Source organism: Cervus canadensis, chromosome 20 (genome assembly GCF_019320065.1).
Source record: "Cervus canadensis isolate Bull #8, Minnesota chromosome 20, ASM1932006v1, whole genome shotgun sequence".
NCBI lineage: Eukaryota > Metazoa > Chordata > Mammalia > Artiodactyla > Cervidae > Cervus > Cervus canadensis.
Window position 1 is genome coordinate 13,643,624 of NC_057405.1, and position 23,360 is coordinate 13,666,983.

General features: G+C 38.4%; 1 protein-coding gene across 1 annotated transcript in view; it reads right to left on the bottom strand.

Annotated features, from left to right (window-relative positions):
• Positions 1-22,114, bottom strand: part of LOC122422743 (activating signal cointegrator 1 complex subunit 3-like) — a 34,338-nt gene extending 12,224 nt beyond the window's left edge. The window contains exons 1-2 of the mRNA XM_043439370.1: positions 21,866-22,114; positions 271-422 (exon numbers count right to left, since the gene is read on the bottom strand). Of these exons, the coding sequence (XP_043295305.1) occupies positions 271-422; positions 21,866-22,102 (389 nt within the window). The 5' untranslated portion in view covers positions 22,103-22,114. The remainder of the gene's footprint in view (positions 1-270; positions 423-21,865) is intronic.
• Between the last annotated feature and the right edge of the window lie 1,246 nt (positions 22,115-23,360).

Here is a 23,360-nt window from a genome sequence, read left to right on the forward strand (position 1 = left end):
GAAATAGCTAAAATGAAAATGCATTTGATGTTGCAAATGGAAAACAATAGAAGGTTAAAATGAATTGCAGTTCAGCTTGAAGCCAATGATCAAATTTCAAGTGAGAATTCCATTGTTGCTAGTCTATGTTCCCCTCTGGGAAACAGGGGCATTTTCACTGTCAGGAATCAATATCCTAGGCACAATGTGAAATTCGAGAGACCATACAGGTAAAGGAAATGATTTTTTTGAAATAAAAAATCCAATTACATCGAGAATTAAAACACTTACCTGAAAATGTGCAGATGGTGGTTTTCTATGTGTGGTATTGTTAGGAGGGAGGAGTCTTTCAACCACCGCCCCTGGATCACCATTTGCACCAGGTTGGTGATGTTCAGGACGGTCACCAGCCAGCCCTGGTGGGCAGCCACGTCCAGCATCGCCTGAACGGCGAGAACGCACGTGTTAGATGAGTTCCATGGCAACTTCCCCCTCCATGGGGGATCTGATGCCGAGCTTTAACAAAAAGCTCCCAGGGTTATACCTCTAAATTACTACTAATTAAAGGAAGAAACCAGAAAATAAACTACAGTTGGACTGGAGGGAACACAGTGCAACGTCTATAGTGAAACATTAGTGAAACATCTCTTACAACATTTACTGCATATGACTTTGTACAAAATGCCAAATATTTAGCTTTTTTAGGTCGGCAAAGATTAGGCAGATAATATCGGCACTATAATAAAACAAAGAGAAACACTCAGTGTACTTTGAGAGCAAATTATATATAATTCACTATATCAAGAGCACTAGCAGCTCCATTTAAAAAGTAAATCTCAAGTGGTGGTGGTTTTAATCACGAAGTTTGTGTCTGACTCTTGTGACCCTATGGACTGTAGCCCACCAGGCTCCTCTGTCCATGGGATTTCCCCAGGCAAGAATACTGGAGTGGGTTGCCATTTCCTAGTCCAGAGGATCTTCCTGACCTAGGGACCGAACCCACATCTTGTATATTGCAGGTGGATTCTTTACCGTTGATTCAAATCTCAAGTAGTCTTTCCCAAATTTAAAGGCAACAATGGTAAGGTGATAGGTCTACTTACCCAAAATTTATTTTTTCCCAGGGAGCAGGCTAAAAGCAGAGCCCTGGTTTTCAGTGACTATACTATGCCACACAGTAAAGGGGGCAAAGACCAGTGTACATGTACATGGGGAATGATGAGAAGCTATTCATATTAGTCTATACATTTAATCCAATGTTTTATGGACAAACAAACGGCTGCATTTGCTTAAGTCCAAACCAAACAGTGAAATCTTATTTAAACAAAGGAGAAGTTTACACAGGCAAAGCTATTTCAATTAAATTAGATTCTAGTGAATGCTGACTTAAAGACACATAAGTTAATATCATGATCTGAGGCAGCTAGTTTATACAGTTTTAGGAGTGCACTCCCTTGTTTTGGGAAATGAAGGTAAGAGAAATCAGATGTACCTCATAAATGCCTAAAATGATATTTCACCATCTCACTGATTGTAAAATATTTATAAAATGTACAAAATCTACAAGTACCTTTTTAGAAATGATTCTTAAAGCTTTATTATGTTAGTAAAATTAATCTGCCATATTACTTAGTACTTATTGAGTCAGACACATTTTTCTTCCAAGTTTTGAATTCCACTAAAAAACCTATTCTGGGTTTTCTAATTTACACCATATAAAATAGTTTAAAAAACAACTGGCTAAATTAATCTGTGTTCTTTTTATACATATTAGAGGGAATGGATCCACATCTCTGGGTATGATGTTTACTGTGATGGAATGGTCAAATTGGCCTTTAGTACCCATGAGCCTGGGCTTGCCAGGTGGTGATAGTGGTAAAGAACCCACCTCCAATGCAGGAGACTTAAGAGATGTGGGCTCAATCCCTGGGTGGGAAAGAGCCCCTGGAGAAGAGAATGGGATCCCACTCCAGTATTCTTGCCTGGAGAATCCCATGGACAGGGGAGCCTGGTGGGCTACAGTCCATGGGGTTGCAAAGAGTCGGACACGACTGAAGCGACTTAGCACTCATGTGACCGTGAGCCTACTAATTGCACGTCATAAAACTTTATGGTTGGTATAATATATTTATATGTATGTGTGCATATCAAAGTGTATACATGCACAAATGTATGTGTTTATAAATCCAGGGGAAATCCACTTCTGTTCTTCCTATTTCTCTGCAGAGCTGATTAGAACGCTTAGCCTTTGAAGAATATGAGACAAGCTGGTCACAAGGAACATTCCTCAGACAAAAATAAAAGTATTAGTTCACAAGTCACAACTCTTGAATTCCGAAAGGGAAGACAAGTGAATAATTATACCTAATGCAGTATCATGATGATGTCAGAAGTTGTAATGTAGAGTAACTATGGTGATTTTACTTGTGATTTTTATATTACAACTTGACTGGAAATAAATTCCAGACCAAAAGCTCATAGACCAGAAGAGCTAGATGGACGGACCATATGTTTTTAACTTTGAAGTTTTCATGATGAAGTTGAAAGATTTCGTAAAATTTATGAGAGCTGCCCACAATCTTTCCTTGTATGATCCAGATGTGAAGATGTAAAAAATCATGCAAAGTGATGGCTTACGTGAAGTAAATGAAAAAGCTGTATCATGAATTGAAAACTATGACTGATCTTGTTTTAATTTAGAAAAAAGGCAGGAGGGGGAGAGTCAGGGATGAGAGAGGCTGCGACAACCCGAATGTGCTGAGGGAATGTTGCCACGCGACTGCCGACTCACTCCCCAGTGGTTCCTGTTTTCCCTTCCCCCTCCGGCCACTGCCTCTGTGTGGACCCTCATCAACGCTCCCCTGGAATATTACAATAAACACCACTTTATCCTCATTCTAAGTTTTCTTCATACTTTGTATTGCTACCTCAGTGCATTTTTACAGAGGTAAAACAGGTTATGTCATTCGTCTGCTTAAGGTTCTTCAACGGCTTCAAGCTTCGTAGTGGACAAAAGTTAACACTTCTCTGCAGGTCCTCTTCTTAGAAATCCTGCTCCCTCTTCCTTGTCTACCTGGGAAATTCCTACACATCCTTCAAGTCAAGCTCAAATGCTACTTCCTCCTGTGAAGGCTCCCTAATGGACAGGACGTACTTCTTCATGTGTCTCCTGCTCCATGCTCTTATTATCATATTGTGGGTCTTTGTTTACACACGTGCCCATTAAATATAGGCTCCTTGATGGCAAGATTCTGGAAGTAGTCTTGGTAACTGTAGCCCTAGCACAGAGCACTCAAGAAATATTCATTTTATGAAAGGACATTCGTAAAAGTCCAATTACAATAATTATAGCAAACATTCTATCTTTATGGCATATGCTGCCAAAGGAAGCACAGGGTAGAAAAAAAAAACTATAAGCTTTGATGTCAGACATAGGTTTGAATGTTAATTTTGTCCCATTTTCTATGTATAAATTTGGGGAAACTACTTAACTCTATGAGGATAGATTTCTTATTGATAGAAGTGTTATATGTCTATACCGGGGCTGATGAGGGTAAAATAAAATGATGTACTATGTAAGATATCTATTACACTGCCTGGAAGAGAATAAATCTTTTAGATCTCAATAATAGATCTCGATAAACAGGTACTTATCTGAACGTTCCTCTATGAGGAAATGGAAAGAGCACTGTAAAACAACCTAGGAGAGACTTTCTAAGAGACTTCCTTGGGACCTTTGGGGCTTGATTTCTGCACTGAGGAGTATAGGGCTTCAAGGAGCAAAGTATGGAAGGTTGGGAGCAAATGCATCGAATGGGCAGACCTGTTCATCAGGAGAGGTGTGCAACTGCAAGACAGTCAGGGGACACGTAAAACCGAGGGCAGACCCTGCAGGGCAGGCCGTGTGGACTGGAGCATGTGGACTCGGTTCTCAGTTTGAATGGACAAGTCTAAGCCACCATGTAGGTACATACCTAAAGGGGCTGAGGCTGAGGGCTGATCCAGGTAAATGGGTTTGAACGGCCGGTGGGTCACCCTGACATACCCCTGCATGACTGTGCCTAGCATGGACCCCCTGCATCTCACTGTCCTTTACAGCAGTCTTCCTGGTAGACAAGAACTAGTGTGACGGCATGATACCAGCACAGAAACACATAGATCAGAGGAATCGGATAGAGAACCTGGAAACAGACCCATGCATTTATGGTTAACGCATTTACGACAAATGAGACAAGAATACACAATGGAGAAAAGACAGTCTCTGCAATAAGTCGTGATGGGAAAACTGGACAGCTACCTGTAAAATAAATTAGAACTGTCTCTAACACCACATACAAAAATAAACTTAAAATGAATTAAAGACCTAAACGGAAGACCAGATACTAAAAAACTCCTAGAGGAAAACATACAAAGGGTGAACATTCTTTGACACAGATCTCAGTAATATTTTTTTGGATCTGTCTCCTAAAGGGAATAAAAGCAAAAATATATGGAAGCTAATTAAACTTAAAAGCTTTTGCACAGCAAAGGATACCATCAATAAACCAAAAGACAGCCTACTGCATGGGAGAAGATATTTGCAAATGATGTCGATAAGGGATTACTATCCAACATATATAAACAGCTCATACAACTCAATATCCAACAGATAACCCAAATAAAAAATGGTCAGAAAAGCTGAATATTCTGCCAAGGAAGAAATGCAAATGGCCAACAGGTACATGAAAAGATGCTTAACATCTCTAATCATGATCCCTGGGTTGGGAAGATCCCCTGGAGGAGGGCACGGCAACCCACTCCAATATTCTTGCCTGGAGAACCCCATGGGGAGAGAAGCCTGGCAGGCTACAGTCCATGTGGTCACCAAGAGTTGGACATGACTGAATGAGTAGCACTCTAATAATGAGGGAAATGCAAATCAAAACCACAATGAGGTATCACCTCACACCTGTCAGAACAGCTATCATCAAAAAGAACACAAACAGCAAATGTTGACGAGGAGAAGGACAAAAGGCAACCCTCATACACTGTTGGTGGGAATGTAAATCGATAGCCACTGTGGAAAGCAACATAGAGGTTCTTTGAAACAGTAAAAATAGAACTACCATATGATCCAGCAATTCCACTCCTGGGTAAATATCTAAAGAAAATGAAAGTGCTAATTCAAAAAGATACATGCACCACAATATTCACAGAAGCACTAGTTACAACTGCCAAAATATAGCAGCAACCTAAGTGTCCATCAACAGATGAATGGATAAAGAAGATGTGGTATATTCACAATGGAGTACTACTCAGCAATAAAAAAGAACAGAATTTTGCCATTCATAGCAGTGTGCATGGGTTTGGAGGGCATTATGCTAAGTTAAACAAGTCACACAGAGAGAGACAAATACTGTATGATATCACTTATATATGTGAAATCTAAAAAAATACAATACTAGTGAATATAATAGATAAGAAGCAGACTCGCAGATACAGAGAACAAACTTGTTACTAGTTAGGGGCTATACAGGGGTAAGAGTGGGAAGTCCAAACTACTGGGTGTAAGACAGGCTACAAAGATGTATTGTATAACACAGAGAATATATATAGCCAGTATTCTGTAATAACTATAAATGAAGTATAACCTTTAAAGATGTATTAAAGAGATTTCTCAGGTGTTTCAGTGGTTGGGACTTGGTGCTCTCACTGCCAAGGCCTAGGTTCAGTCACTGGTTGGGGAGCTAGGATTTGGCAAGCCGCATGGTGTGGCCAGAAAAAAATAAAAAAAATTGTGTTTAAAAAACAAAGTACTAATAAGTGTATACTCCTCCTTAGCATGGGGCTGGTTTTGGTAATAGCTGGAGATCATGGTTCAGTTCCCCAAGACAGCTCAAAGTCCCTTATAGAGATCTAATACTCAAACAACAAAAAGCTGCTTTAGTACACTCTGGAGAAAAAACTGGACATTCTTTACTGGCTTAGCATTAACATGAGGCAAATAATGAACCCCCCTCCTACCCCCTTTTACCTCATGTCCATCGTCTACTGGGTATGCCCCCTATCAGACAAAGCTACGATGATTCTTAGGGGCAAAATAGGTGGGGGCTGACTCCATCCAGGAGACTTTTTCCTATTAAGTTGGAATCAACTTCAATTGATTGCTGACTCAGAATTCCCTGTCATTTCTGACTGTAACAGACTAGAAATATGACTCCTGGCATTGCATTAATTTATAAAATTATACTATCTATACTGTTATACAATTAAAACTATCATAATCAACAGAAACTATGGGGTGGTTCATTTATTTATAGGAAAGCAGGCAATGAATTCAGTTTTGAACTCATTTGAACCAAGGTGCCATTCTGAAGCCAGAAGAGTTAAATGCAAGCCTTGACCTTCCAATAAAATGCCAACATACACTATATTGTTATTTGTTTTTATAAAGTTCACTTTCTATCTTTCAGATGGACTGTAGTACCCTTGGAATTGAGGCAGAAAAATGTAAGTGAAGAAAGGAGGCAGCCTACAGTAGGCACAGAGTAAGATGCAGAGAGAAAAGACCCTCTTAAGATCAGAAAATGAGGTTTCCATGCCTGGGGCATGTGAGCCTCACAGAGAAGAGAGGCTTCAGCAGCTCACTGAGACTGCACACACACGGCAGAGAGGGAAGCTCTGAAAGAAGCGGATGGAAACTAATAGCACCCATATCACAGGGTGTCCAGCACCTCTCTGAGTGGAGGCGACACCTCTTGCTGGGAGAAAGGACTGTAAGGGAGCATGAAAAGATCTGGAATAAGTACTGGGGGGAATTACTGATGTGAATAAAAGCTAAGCATTGGTGAGTTTCAGCAGCATGACTTTGAAATAGTGATTGTAGAAATTATTAGAAACATTGAGAAATTATAGAAGACTGAGGACTGGACCATAGAGTCAGGAAGGCGAGGAGAGACTCCTGGCTGATGAGTAGCAGAAATGCTCGGTCATGCTGACGGGTAAAGAAGCTGTGGTCAGGAGCGTCAGAGGGTGACGCCGTGGAGGTGGTGGCAGAGGTGGTCTGGATGCAGCATTGCAGCAGAGGAGACCGGGATGAATGTGATCACAGTGCCGGAAGGGGCGTCTGCTGAAGCCACTCTGGGGACTGCAGGAGCTGGAATGGAGCTGCACGCTGTGAACTGGAGTTTGAGGGAGGCGGGAAAAGAGATCCAGACTTTGGAACACAGTTGAAAAAGAAGTCTTATAGACACTGAAAGTAAAACGTACATGGATAAGAGAAGCAGGAATCTGAGAAGAAAGATGTGGTTGAAGAGATCTGAGGAGGCAGACTTTGATTACTGGAGAAGCACAAAGAACGAGCCAGCCCAGGAGTTTCAGAGAGATCACAGAAATGAGGTGGTGTATGTGTCTGCCTGTGTCTGACTGACAGCTGGAGAAGGAGAGGTAAAAACAAAGACGGGGACATATACTACAGACATCCCAGACCTCATCCTCGTGTAGAACTCACAGGGAACATTCAAGAACTTGGCTTTGTGCAAAGGTAAAACCACTACCACTACCACCTCCAAAAACAACGCTGCTTCTCATCCCCATCATCAAAAAGAACTAGAGTTTAGAAGATAGACACTCTCTGGAAGAAAATTTTTTAGGCTGTAAGCATTGTGAAGCCAAGGGCATGCTTTCTGACTTGAATATACCTCATGTCCTCAACACTTATTCTGAATCGATTTCAAGAATTCCTCAAGCATATCAAACTTGGTTTTGGCATTTATAATAAATACAACCACATTTCATAGAGATGTAAACTATTCCTGCAAAGGATGGATTTATCCAAATCTACAGATATTTTTCTTCTTTTTCTGCTACTATAGATTATACTTAAAAATGCAAGGTTGACAACAGATCTGCGTTTTGTATCAAATAAAGTACATTTCATTCAATTATTGTGAAAAGTAGCAATGAGTTATATAAACTCAAACTGTATAGACAGCACACACATAAAGTGTGATAAAAATATTTGTACAGTAGTGTGTTGGCTATACAACACTTTTAAAAATAGCTCACAACACCAGTTATGAGGCAGACACTGGTACTGTCTCCTGAAGCTCACATCAGTCCAGTGACTGTAACCACACTGGTGAAAAGTGAGAAGACTTGATCTTGGTTTTCTAATTTTATATCTGTGCTCATCACACTATCTTCCATAACCTCTGAATGATTTACACATACCCTGTCTTATTTCAAGAAGGATTTAAAGTGGTTTACATCTATCTTTTTCTTGTACTTAATAGAAAAATGCAGACTCCAAATTTTACTATGCAGACTCCAAATTATTATGCATTTAACTGATTATTAGAACATTTGTCAACAGAAGTTTTGAAGACCTAAAATCTAAAAATAAATTTTAATCCACCACTTGGTTATCAGTTCAGTCAGTTCAGTCCCTCAATCATGTCCGACTCTCTGTGACCCCATGGACTGCAGTACACCAGGCTTCCCTGTCCATTACCGACTCCTGGAGCCTACTCAAACTCATATCCATTGCATCGGTGATGCCATCCAACCATCTCACCCTCTGCCATCCCCTTCTCCTCCCACCTTTGACCGTTCCCGGCATGAGGGTCTTTTCCAATGAGTCGGTTCTTTGAATCAGGTGGCCAAAGTATTGGAGTTTCAGCTTCAACATCAGTCCTTCTAACGAATATTCAGGACTGATTTCCTTTAGAATGGACTGGTTGGATCTCGTTGCAGTCCAAGGGACTCTCAAGAGTTTTCTCCAAAACCACAGTTCAAAAGCATGAATTCTTTGGTGCTCAGATTTCTTTATAGTCCAACTCTCACATCCATACATGACCACTGGAAAAACTATAGCTTTGACTAGATGGACCTTTGGTGTAAAGTAATGTCTCTACTTTTTAACATACTGTCTAGGTTGGTCATAGCTTTTCTTCCAAGGAGCAAGCGTCTTTTAATTTCATGCCTGTAGTCACCATCTGCAGTGATTTTGGAGCCCCCCCAAAATAAAGTCTCTCACTGTTTCCATTGTTTCCCCATTTATTTGCCATGAAGTGATGCGACTGGATGCCATGTTCTTAGTTTTCTGAATGTTGAGCTTTAAGCCAACTTTTTCACTCTCCTCCTTCACTTTCATCAAGAGGCTCTTTAGTTCTTTTTCGCTTTCTGCCATACGGGTGGTGTCATCTGAATATCTGAGGTTATTGATACTTCTCCTGGCAATCTTGATTCCAGCTTGTGCTTCATCCAGCCCAGCATTTTGCATGATATACTCTGCATATAAGTTAAATAAGCAGGGTGACAGTATACAGCCTTGATGTACTTCTTTTCCTATTTGGAACCAGTCTGTTGTTCCATGTCTAGTTCTAACTGTTGCTTCTTGGCCTGCATACAGATTTCTCAGGAGGCCGGTCAGGTGGTCTGGTATTCCCATCTCTTTAAGAATTTTTCAGTTTGTTGTGATGCACACAGTCAAAGCTTTGGCATAGTCAATAAAGCAAAAGTAGATGTTTTTCTGGAACTGGATATGCAGCCATTAAATATCTTTTGAAACATGCCTGAATTCTGGATTTAAATAATCCAAGGGTAAAACTGGAACTCTGAGTACTGTAATTGAATTAAGTCAATTTCATTGCAAGGAAATAGAATCACTCACCTCACCAAGAGGAAAAACTATCATTTACTGTACACCAAGAGGTATGTTAATGGTGCATAAAAAGATGTAGCTCTATGATCCAGCATTAAAAACTTTCTAAACTTCAGTTTACAGAGTGTGAATTCAGTCCTCAGTGCGTCAGCTGTGGCCGTGGGTTGTGCATACGGAGCACAATGAGACATGTCAGCCGCTCTGCTCCCTCTCGGCATTCTGATGACCCACAACCTCTATCCTTCCTTCCTTTCACCTTTCTCCTCTTCAAGGACATTTCCTCCTTTTCCTCACATCTCTCCTCTGTATCTAGTAACAGCGTAGGGGAAAACCACATGAAAACAAGGTCATGACAAAGGTTCAAAGGGCTAGAAAATGTTGCTATGTTTAAATTAAATGACATAAACATAATACATGGTCAGAGTTGAAGAAAAAGACTTATTCAGTCCAGAATGAGAAGATAACATTTTCACTGTTTTACAGGAACCAAGTTGTTATCAATGGAATATCAAGAAAATGCAAACTACTATGGAAAGATCATCAAAAGCAATGAAAGTCTGAGAAACTCACAGCCAAGAGGAGACTAAGAAGACATGACAACTAAATATAATGAGGTGTCCTGAATGGAATCCTAGAACAAGAAAAGGACATTAAGTAAGCTAATGAATTCTGAATAAGCATGGACTTTAGTTAATAATAATATATCAATAAAGGTGCATCGTGACAAATATTAATTGTGACAAATGTACCATGTTGACATAAGGTGTTAACTACAGAGGAAAACTGAGTGTGGGGTATCCAGGAAACATCTGTATTGTCTTTGTAACTTTTCTTCAAGTCTAAAACTATTCTAAAATGCAAAGTTTATTAAAAAAAAAAACAAACAAAAACCACTACGGTAATTCAGGTTAGGCAGCCTGTTAAAACATTAGTTGTTAGACATCTGCTAGAAAATGCACTATTCAGTTCAAGAGCTCCCAGAAGTTTTACAATGATGGGAAAACCTGAAAAAAAGCTTTCTAGACAGAAAGGCACACTCCTTTAAAGGTTCAGGTCAGTTGCAAGTAATGATACAATATTTTGTCAATAATTAAAATGCTATAAGTACATGTACAAGAATCTTTTTCAATAGCAACAGTTGTTCACAGTAACTTTCTCCTGAACTTTTACCCCCAGAAGGTTAGCATTCAGGAAGCTCAGCTGCTGTCTAACAAACTTAATTAATCAAAAAGTCATTTCCGAGCTGTAACTATGAGTAAAAGCGCTTCAAGTGCGCTAGCAAGCCTACAAGTTAATCAAAATGCTAATGCAGTACAAATTAAAGTTGTGATTAACATTTCACAGTAGCTGCTTAAGTGAATTGATCACACAAATGGGTTAAGCATTACTCATTTCCTACAGCCCCAACCGGGAAAAGGGTTGTTATGTGGGTATGAGAAGAGCTGGGGGTAGAAGGATCCTTCATAATAGCATCCTAGCATCAACAAACCAGCACCAAATTGTCATACAGAAGCTTACAGGTAGAGTCACCCAGGGGGAAATAGCCTTCCAAATTACATTATAGTCCTTGAAGGGAGATTGTAAATCCACAAGAGCAAGTGAAGGTGTTTTACACCTCAAAATCCACACATTTGTGTTAGTTTTGGAAATGCTAAACGCATCAGTTCCATGCTGCATCTGCAGCGGGGATGGTGCTTTGTTTTAGGTGGTGTGGTTCCCTGGTGGCTCAGATGGTACAGAATCTGCCTGCAATGCAGGAGAGACTCAGGTTCGATCCCCGGGTCAGACAGATTCCCTGGAGAAGGAAATGGCAACCCACCCCACTGTTCTTGCCTGGAGAATTCCATGGACAGAGGAGCTTGGCAGGCTGTGGCGTCACAGAGAGTCAGACACCATTGAGCGACTCACCCTTTCACTTCGGGTGTTCTGTTGAATGTGACTCTGATACAGGGTAAAATAAGCACTAGCTGGATGATGATTCTGCATCACACTGTGGATCTTTGCATTTGAAAGAATAACCACTAAGGATTAAATTCATTTAGAATTATTCGTTTTGAAATAGACATCCACTAATAAAACCTCATCAGGCCTTCTGTGGCAAGATATGAGCTCCTGGCAGTCTTGCCAGGAAAGCAGCCTGAATTAGACTTCCCCATCTCTATGAATTTGATAAGGTCACATAAATGTTTACAACATACAGACATTTGTTGGTAGACAATTCAGACTTGGCAGATAATTTGAAAAACATTGTGAGAATCTGCACACAAGAAATCTCCCTTTTCAATCCTCTCCTAAGAAAGAACTCGAGAGGAAAAAGTGAAATATTTATTCATTACATTCACCCACGATATATTGAGATCTGTTATGTGCCAAGAATTATGCCCAAGTCACCTTAACAGTCAGTGACATTATAAATAGTTATTGATAAGGTTCCAGCATATTTTGGATATGATACAAAATCCTCCAAATGTATGCTTATAGTATTAATATTCCTTGAAACATACCCATAAAAGTATAAAAGATACATTTAAAACTTAATAGTGTAATTTTCATTTTAGGATACTTCAAAGACTTGAGTTGTAGAAATTAACTCTTTATATATTATTAAATATGTATAACCCAATTTTGGAAATCTAAAAATAATTTACTGATCATCACCCATCTTTTTCTCAAAATGATTTAAAGAAGCTTTCTGAAGTCTATTGTGTGTACTGTCCACTTAAAGATAAGCTTTTCATTTGATCTAATAATAATCATAAGCATTTAAAAATGTGAAAGGAAGGATTCTATTAAGAATATACAGGAAAGTTAACCTACGATTTGCTACATCAAAATATTTCTTACAGGTTTTGGATTGATGATTTGATGCAGTACTTCTTTGGTTAAGCTCGGTAACACTGGACTATTCACCACTAACTATATTTGACTCTGATTCTAGAACTTGTTCATTTAATTGACACAGACATTCAATACATTAACAGCCCACTGAGCCTGTGCTGAGTGCATCCATAGGTAAATACTCTTCAAAGGTTACGTTAGCCTTGCTTCATGGCAGTTTTATCTCCTGGTATCATCAAATAGTCTAGCTTTTTAATCTACTACAAATGGGGATCATTTGTTAATGGGAATATGGGCCCAGCTATAGTTGTAACATCTCTCAGTTAAAATATTCAGGTCAATAAAAATATTCATATCATTGTATCTTCTTTTGCTTCCCTTATCCTATTTTTTTCTATTCTGACTCTAATGACGCATACATTCATATCTTAAGTTTACCAATTAAAATAGATTGAAGATGCAAGGTGTTTTCAGAATAGCTGTGGGTTATAAAAATGTGATACTAGTTATTTGAAATGTAATACACATTAGCAGATATTGTTACAGAGGTCAACTAACTGTTCTGAAGTTTGGACTAAATAACAACCCTACTAATAAACTTTCAGGGATTCAGTTTCACAAATTTAAGGTTTTCTGAATGAAGTAAAGCATGCCAATTCACACATTTACCCCCTTTTTTCTGTTTATGCAACTTATTAAAGTATTTGGTATATGAGTTACATGTTATCTCATGTGAAAGAGAAGAAAGGCTGGACACTTATTACCTGTTCAAAAAAGCTTGGGCATTAAAGAAAAAGATGTAAAATGACAGCTCCTATGTTAAAGTTAGATGCAAGAACTTACAAAACAATGGAAACTTACCCATCAGAACACAGCTCCCTAAATGTTTTGTTTTCTTTCAGGCACTGAATCACCTATTAATAAATCATTTTCAAAGCCAGTCTCCTGGTTTACTTTTTGTCAACTTCCATTAGTGCCATGGAACATGATGAATTCAATCTATACAAACATGTGCCTTGTTATACAGAGTACAGAACTTTACACTCTCCTCCAACAGTAAAGAGGAGATGTCTGTTACCTCTGAAGGGAATTGGCAGTTCTGTACCTTGGGACAAGGAATCTCTGAGGTTGCCTGTTGCTCCTAGACATTTGAACTTTTTCAAAAAGGACCAGGTGCATGGACAAAAGCTGCCTCCAGGGGAGTGGTGGTTACTCTGAAAGAAGCCAAGAAGCTAATCTAAGCAGAGAAAGCAAACCTTAAAGAATAAAAGAGGAACATAAAATGTTTGTATATGTGTTATAATAATCAATCTAAGCACAGTCATTTAATAGTGTGTATCACTATTTATTAATATTATAGGACTATCTTTATTATGGCATTCCCTTTTCTCCCTGTGGTTGTATCAGCAACCTGATTTTTCCCCCATTGCTTCCAATTACTATAGTTTTTGGTGGAGAATCTGAGGAAGCAAATGGCTAATTTATTGAGCAACCAAGCAAAAATAAAAACGTTGGGAAGGATCATAAGCTGTTGAAACAAAAAACATATCAACTGGCAAACAGCATATCAATTGGACATTGCAGATAATATAATAAAGCAATTACAAATATCAGTCATATTAACAAGTCCCTCTTAGAAACTGGTTAGTGTAATTATAGGCAGACTGTTGAAGGGAACTAGAGTAATTAAAGGGAGGAGATTTGAGTATACTCTGAAAAGAAGGGATTAATTAAAAAATATTATTCATGTTCTAGTGGGAATTCTTGGTCTAAAAAAAAAATAGTAGAAATTCTTGTGAAGTTCTCATATCTAAAATAAATCCAGACTAGACCAAGAGTACAATTCTTAGATACATCTTTACAGGACAAAGGGAATCCAGTAAGATAAAGTTTTACTATATAGATAACCTATGCTGGAAACTGTTTTTCTAATATGATCTTGGGAAGGTTATTAGTCTTCATTTGTAAAATGAAGACAATAATTGTATTATTTCATTGGACTATTACAGCAAATAAATCTATGCAATCAAAGTACAACAGAGCCTGCTACAAAGAAAATTCTCAATAAGCATTCACCAGCACCACTATTAATGATAGCCTGCCTTAGGGACTATCATTAAATAGTAAGTTTTTGGTGTGGGGGTGCAGGGATGATATGCAGTTCTCCAAATATTCTGGTTGAATTTAGTATTTAACACATTAATTCCAGTTTCAATGTGGAAGTATAGGTTTCCAGAGATCTTTCTAACCAGTCTACACCATCATATTTCTGCTTGTGTGTGTGTGTGTGTTCTCCTTTCATGAGATGTATCTTGCAGTGGTTAAGAGTATCATTGCCTAAGCGAGTGAAAGTCGCTCAGTCATGTCCAACTCTTTGCGACCCCATGGACTATCCAGTCCATGGAATTCTCCAGGCCAGAATACTGGAGTGGGTAGCCTTTCCCTTCTCCAGGGGATCTTCCCAACCCAGGGTTTGAACCCAGGTCTCCTGCATTGCAGGCAGATTCTTTACCAGCTGAGCCACAAAGGAAGCCCAAGAATACTGGAGTGGGTAGCCTATCCCTTCTCCAGCGGATCTTCCTGACCCAGGAGTGGGTAGCCTATCCCGACCCAGGAATCGAATCGGGGTCTCCCGCATTGCAGGTGGATTCTTGACCAACTGAGCTATCAGGGAAGCCCATTATTGCTAAAGTTCTTTAAAATAAATCTTAAAATGCACACAGATATTTTGATCTATGAGGCTGCAGGGTAGATAGCATTGGCTGAAGGGTAAATTTGGCCTCTCTTTATCTGAAAGCAACTTCTCCACATGAACCCAGCAAACTGACAGCGCAATTACACTCTGATGAATCACACACAGCCCTTTGGTCCTCAGCTCACTTAGTCAGCTCCGTGAGCCACCGTTTCCCTTTTTCCCTGAAACATCTGAAAGTGTCCAATTACTGGTAAGTTTTGCTATAAACACCATACAAGAGGTAGTGGGAGTGGCTAAGATAAATCATGTACTCTGATAATATTTGGCTCAGTATTGTATTCAATTATTTTTCATTGAAATGAAGATGATTTCAACATAAAGACTTATGGCACTTCTTAGAAAAGATCATAGCTATTAGAGCAGGATTTAAAGTCCTGGTATCTCTATTTGGTTTCAGCATGGACTGCCTCAACAGATCACCTTTCAGCTAAATTATTTAACTTCTTTGAAAACCAGTTTCTTTTTTCCCTTGATAAAAGAAAAAACAAAAAAAAAACCAGTGTGGTGTTAATCAAGACACCTGAAACTTTTCAACAGTTCTGACTTGGTCATCAAATCTGAAAAATTTAGGCAACTCACTTTAATTTTTGATATTTAATTTTCCTATAAAAGCTAACATTAAGTTTTTCCGGGTATATGTGGCACACAAAGTATGTCACATCATTTACTATGTTTTATAAATATATTTTAGAGCTAATGTAATCAAGGAGAGGATCTCAAAGACTACTGGCAAGAATAATTTTACAATTGCTCAATTTATAAACTAGTATATTTTAAGCAGGTTTAAAAATTGAGATATGTACATAAAGTTTTACTCATTTTTGTTGGGTGGGATGCAAATGGAAATGCTCTTAACAGTAAAACATTCAAAGGAACCATGACAAAAACACCTTAAACCCACAAATGACCTTGATACATAATTTCAAATGCATACAAGAAGCAAAGGCAGGCTGTATTGTGCATTCTGACTTCAAGCCAGAGTGAACATGACTACAACAACTATGTTTTTCTTTGTAAAAGATTCCCCAGGACACGGGTAGTCAAGACTACAGTTTTCATAACCTAAATGATAGCTCATGTAAAAGGTATATTTCTATAAATTAAAGGGAATAATAAAATTTAGAGTTAAATGACTATGAAAAAGCAAGGAAGTAAAAGTACTGCTAAGAATGAGGAGACTAAGACAGACCTGGCTCCTCGAGTCCTCAAATCATTGTTCATTTTGTAAATATTAACTAATGTCCCACTCTTGTAAGATTTTATTTTTTATTCAGACAGCAGGGGTTCAGTGACTTGCCTAAGGCCTTTATACCAAAACAGGAGCAGAGCTGAATTTATATTAAGATGGTGGTACCAAGTCCCATACTCAGAACACAAGGTCATGCCGATGTCCCATGAGGGCAGTATAATTTTCAATCAGCCAGCAGGGCTTCAGTTTAGAAAACTGCTTGAACCAATGCTTTCCAGGCCAATGGTTATCAATGTATCAAATGAGAACAATAATGTACAATAATGAAAACTGTCACTCTGTCACGGGAAATTATCAAGTCATGACTTACCCTCAAATTTTCCATTAGCAACCCTAATATTTCCTCTTCCTGGCTTGTTAACTTTTTATCATAATCTTACCAAAAAATTGTAGGAATGAGAGGATTTAGGATATGAAGCTGGTTGCCATTTCTTTACAATTAAGTTTCTTTTTAGGTGGCTTCCAAAAAGTCAAATCTACATTTATAAACATAAGTAAGTGTAAGTGAAAGTAGCTGAGTCATGTCTGACTCTTTGCGACCCCATCGACTATACAATCCTTGGAATTCTCCAGGCCAGAATACTGGAGTGGATAGCCTTTCCCTTTTCCGGGGGATCTTCCCAACCCAGGGGTCGAACCCAGGTCTGCCACATTGTGGGTGGATTCTTTACCAGCTGAGCCACAAGGAAAGTCCATAAACATAACTAATGCTTGTAATTTATACTAATGGAAAATTGCATACACAATGCCCGACGATAGGAATTAATTAAACAAACTGTGACCTTCTTATGAAAAAATATAATGTGGCCATTAGAAATTATACTTAAGAAGAATACTTGACATTGTAAATTATTAAGTTAAAAAGGTTAGAAAATAACATGATAAAAATTTGCAAAGGAAGAAAGAGAGTAAATGCACAAAGAAAAAGAGCCTCTGAGCCTCCAAAGACAAAAAAGAACTATACACAGCTATTTACTCTAGTTAGTAAACTTGTTTTTTGGCAGGAGTAGGGTTAGTCATTCTAAAGCTATATCAGGAGTAGGCTAGAAGAATTAAGTAAACAAATTTTGATTAGTGAGAGCCAAGTTTCTCATGGTAGAGAAAAGAATTGCAATTTTTAAAAAGGGGAAGACTAAAATGAACTCTTGGTATTAAACTAGAATTGGAGATATTGGAATGAACTCATGGTTTTATGAATACAAATGTTTTCTACATATCCAAACACGCACACACACACAAGTAGATAAACAAACAGATACAGATGTCTATGTATACATACTTATATTTCCTAGCTTTTCCCACTGAGGGGGCTTAGAGGTAATGACACCCAGGTAGCAATGAAGTCAATGAGCATCTCTAAAATCACTCTCTAAATACTTGTGAGCCTACACTTATATAAATAAATAAATGGAGGAGAATGGAAATTCTGGGAATGACAGAAAAAGATCACAGTAGTAATAATTGTTTCAGGTGAAAGCCTCCAATGAATGATGAAAATAATGTAGGAAAATTTGATGCGAAACAGGATAACTGCATAATCTCAAAGTTTCTTACCACAACATATTAGTTACAAAAGGAAAAAAAAAAGTAACTTCACAGTGGAGAAGCCTGGTAGATGCTACCTCAAGTGAACAAAGTCAACATCTCTGGTAATAACACATCCATGTCACAAGCCTCCTGATATGATACACCGAGAGGACAAAACATCACTTCTAAGGCATTCTTAACCAGCAGTATGTAACTTCAATGTGATTATGAGGAAATATCAGGCAAACCCAAACTGAGGGACAGCTCTGTAAGACACCTGGCCAGTGCCCCTCACACGTGCCAATGTCCCGAACGTCAAGGAGACTGAAGGGGACGTGACAACTAAGTGCTCTGTGGGATCCTGGACTGGATCCTGGAACAGAGAAAGGCATTAGTAGGATAAAATCCAAATGGACAGAACTGGAATGAGGTCTGTAGATTAGTTAACAGGATCAGCACTGAGGCAAGATGCTAACATTAGGGGAAGCCCAGTGCAAGACACATGGAAATTTTATTGTACTATGTTTTACAAACTTTTTGTCTGAAGTTACTTCAAAATGAAAAAAAATTAACAAACATTTTTTTGAATTAAAAATTTTTTAATTCATCAACAAAAAAGAGACTTATATTCATAGAGGTGAAGATATAACTACCATGAATGACTTTAAGCTTAATACATTGCTTTTCCAAATTTTCTATAGTGACATGTATTACTTTTATAATTAAGAACTATTTCTCTTTATATGTTGTTTAGATGGAGCAAAAAATTTTTAAGAAATATAAATATCCAAGAAACTGTATATAAGTATATTTACGTAGAGGCTAAAAGTACCTGACTTAATCTTTTCCTAAGAGTAAATTTAGAAATAGACTTCTTGTAAAGTCACTGATTTCTATTATTTATAGCTTTTGAATCATTATTGACTTGAGTGGTGAAAAAGAAGCTATGAATGAGTTGATATATATTATAACTTTTATATATGATGTAAATACGTACACCTGTAAGTATACCTGTAAGGACAAAAATTTAATTTCCCCTGTAATGTCTCTCCAACCCTCCCTGACCCTGAGTTCATTAATAGGTCAGCCTTCAAGGAGGAGAAAAAATGGCTACAGGAAACACAAATGAGTATCTGTGGCCACAGCTAAAACTTTGGGAACTTTAACCTTCATTGATAAAGTATGACTAATAAAGAGTGGCAAATCATCTTCCTAGAGAGATAAACCGTATGTTAGCTACAAAAAAGGGTTAAAAACATTTACTTGTGTATTATAGCCTTATTTCCCTTCTAACTCCTGATAGTTTGTGAATATTACATGAAACAGCTCTATTCTTTTAAATAATAAAATTAAGCTTTTTTTCTCCTGATAATAAAATTGTTAGAAGCTCATCTGAAAACATTCAAACATTTAAGAAGAGCATAGAAAATAAATTAAAAATTACCCCAAATGCTGTGACACAGCGACGGCTACTGTTAATCTTTTGGTAGATGTATTCTGGATCTTCTCTCATTAGAAATATATATTCACATATTTATGTAGATATCCTCTACAGATACAGAATTAATAAGAGGAACTGTAATATTTTGCAGTGTTCTATAACCTGAAAGATGCCTAGGTTATCTCTTAAGTCTTTAATTTTGTAAATGACTATACATAAATCTAGGACTTCCCTGATGGCTCAGATGCTAAAGCATCTGCCTACAATGCGGGAAACCCGGGTTTGATCCCTGGGTTGGGAAGATCCTCTGGAGAAGGAAATGGCAACCCACTCCAGTATTCTTGCCTGGAAACTTCCATGGACGGAGGAGCGTGGTAGGCTACAGTCCATGGGGTCGCAGAGAGTCAGATACAACTGAGCGACTTCACTCACTCACTCACTCATACATAAATCTTCAGACTCATTTACTCTACCTTTAAAAACACCATGTGAAAGTCAAAGTGTTTCTTGCTCAGTTGTATCCGACTCTTTGCAATCTCGTGGACTGACTGGAGCCCACCAGGCTTCTCTGTCCATGGAATTCTCCAGGCAAGAATACTGGAGTGGGTAGCCATTCCCTTCTACAGGGGATCTTCCAGACTCAGGGATAGAACCCAGTTCTCCCCCACTGTAGGCAGATTCTTAACCATCTGAATTGCTAGGACAGCCCCAAGAATACTGTAGTGGGTTGCCTTTCCCTTCTGCAGGGGATCTTCCCAACCCAGGGATCAAACCCAATTTTTCTACATTTCAGGCAGGCAGATTCTTTACCATCTGAGCCACCAGGGAAGCCCTAAAAACACCATATTTGTTTTTGCTATAGAAATGTCCCAAAGGCATAAAGTAGAAAATCAGTCTCTTGTAAGTTCAGTCCTTCAAGTGTGCCTCTCCCGCCCTGCTCCTCTCACAGTTCTCTCTCAGGAAATGGCAACTCCAGTCTCCTAGTGGCCCTGGGGAAAAGCTCTGGAATCATCTTTGGCTCCACGCTTTGCCTAAAAACCCTTGTTCAACTCATTAACAGATTCTCCTTAAAAAATATACAGGATCCAACTACTTTTCACCAGTCTTACCCAGACCAACTTGGTCCAACCACCATCATTTCTTCCCTAGCCTTATAGCATTCAAGCTATAAAGTTCAAGCTATAAAGCTTGAATAAATTTTATTCAAGCTATAAAGTTCATAGATAACGATTTCAGATTCCACATGGCAACTAGCTAAGGAATATCACATGTCAAGGTTTTGTACAGTATCAGAATATCTACAATTTTCTGAAAAGGCTATACAAATACTCTTTCTTCTTTAAACTATGTATCTCTCTGAGGCTGGATTTCCTCCAGATACTTCAATTAAAATATCATATTGTAACAGACTGCTTGTAAAAGATGGTAAATGAGTTGACTTCTAGTAAGTGAGATATGAAAGATATTTGCAAAAATGTAAAACACTATTACACTTCTCATTAATTGTTTTCGAAAATAGTTATTTCCTATGAAAAATCTCTAACATATAATGGGTTTATAACTGTTACTTTCAAATGAAGCAATATTTGAGAATTTATGTTTTAATTAATATGGCAAATATTCATAGGTATCAATATAACCACCATAAACATTAATGAACCACTAATGGAAGCTACTCTACAGATTCTCTCTCATTCAGAGTAAAACCAAAATCCCTACCATGGTTTACAAACTCCCTACATGACCTGACCCCATTTTCTCTATAGTCTCCATTCCCATCCTCTCTGATCTCATTTCAAACCACTCCTTTTCAACTTTTTTACAATGGCCTCCTTCATTTTTCTTTAATGTACTTAGCAAGTTCCTACATGAATTCTGGCACTAGCTCTTCTGAGTGTTTAGAATCTATTCTAAACAGATAACCCATGGCTCACCCCCTTCCCTTTGTTTCTTAAATGACTTCACAGGCAAAATGGCACCCTCCATCTTTCTCCAAATTTCCTTTATTATACTTTATTACTATTTCAACACAGCAGTGATTGCCACTTGACTTATATTTTTAATTGTCTTTTACATCTCCAGTGAAAGCCCATCACAGCAGGGTCTCTTCTGTCCCGTTCACTGCTGTATGCTCAGAACCTAGAAAAATACCTGGTACTCAGTTTACCTTCAATAAATTTTGATTGACTGGATGGCTGAAACTATCACCTTATTGCATTTACATTTTCTTTTCCTTCAAAAATTCTTGGTTTGATTCACTAGGTATTTCTCAATGATGCTACAATAAAAGTGTTTAAACACTTTTATTTTCTTCAACAACATATATTTTCTTCTACAAGAAGTATATTTTCTTCTACAACAGGGGGAAAAAAAAAAGAAAAAATCCAGAAAGAATCAAGAGAAAATGTAGGTAATTAGAAACGACTTTCATACCTGGCATACTCGGAGAGCTTGGTCCAACACTGTCTTGGTATCAGTATCATAATCCGGGCAGGGCAGCATGGTCCGGCTGAGATGTGCCTGCAGTAGGAGGTGTGCTTTGGTGTGAGGGCTGTCAAATGAGTGAGGATTCGATTCCAAGGGAAGACATTTTGCCAGTTCACTATTCATATGATCTTCATTGTGTCTTACTGGCAAATCAGTATATTCTTCTGCATCCTGAAAAAACATACAAATTCACATAGATACATATATTAATGTACTGGATCAAGACTATAATAGTTACTGTACTTAGCTTTAACTACTAACATTTGAAACAATCTTTAGAAAAACTTTAAGATAACCATATCCCTTAAAATTCTGCTTTGTTCAATACTACTAATAATATCAGGCTTCCCTAGTAGCTCAGACAGTAGAGCATCTGACTGCAATGCAGGAGACCTAGGTTCAATCCCTGGGTTGGGAAGATCTCCTGGAGAAGGAAATGGCAACCCACTCCAGTATCCTTGCCTGGAAAATCCCATGGACAGAGGAGCCCGGCGGGCTGTACAGTCCATGGGGTCACAAAGAGTTGGACATGACTGAGCGACTAACATACACACACTATTAAGCAAAAGCTAGTAATTTATAATATATATGAAACTCATGTATGATCTTATTTATACAGTCAACCAAAGTAATACAGATTCTAGTGAGCATCAAACACCATGCTTGACAGTGGGCCCACGGCAGTAAATCGGCAACTGGGAGTTCATCAGGAAAAAACAAGTTCTACCAAGTGGAAATGAATGCTCTGATATGGTAAGTAGAGAGTCTTAAAGGGACAGTCAGTTTGGGGACTTAGGATGAGCGGAAGAAGTAGGCAGGGCTGGGAGAAAGGTGGATGAGGATAGGATTGGTGAGGTAGGAAAATGGTGAAGACCAGGATCGTTAACTTAAGACTTACTATGATAAATTAGATTAAAATAAAATTGTTCACATTTGGGGGTTTCCAGTTCCACATGCAAGGAGCATAGAAGCCACCACTCCATCCTAACAAGTAAAAAGCTGAACAGGCTGACATTTTGCTATACTGCAGAAACTAACACAACATTGTATATCAGTTATACATCAATTAAAAAAAAAAGAGCAGAAGAGGTTGAAAAAACCAACAACATATGGTCTTGGATCCACATGAGAAGGGAGGACACAGGACAAACTGCTTCCCCCAAGGCTGGAAAATGCAGCGAGTCATGGCTAAGAGGAGCAGAGACTCATAGGCAGAAAATGTCACAGGAATAAGTGAAGGCAAGAAAACCTGAACTGTAACTGATGAATTGTGGGAGATTCAGTGTGGGCAACTCCAAGAGCTAAAAGCTCCATGGGGACTAAGTTGGAGGGGCCTCACAATACTGTGAGATTTACCTTCAGGAGCCCAATCAGATTCCAACAGTCAATACCAGAGAAAAATCCCCTTGGACTTCTGGCAAGGGGAGGGGAAAAGAACCAT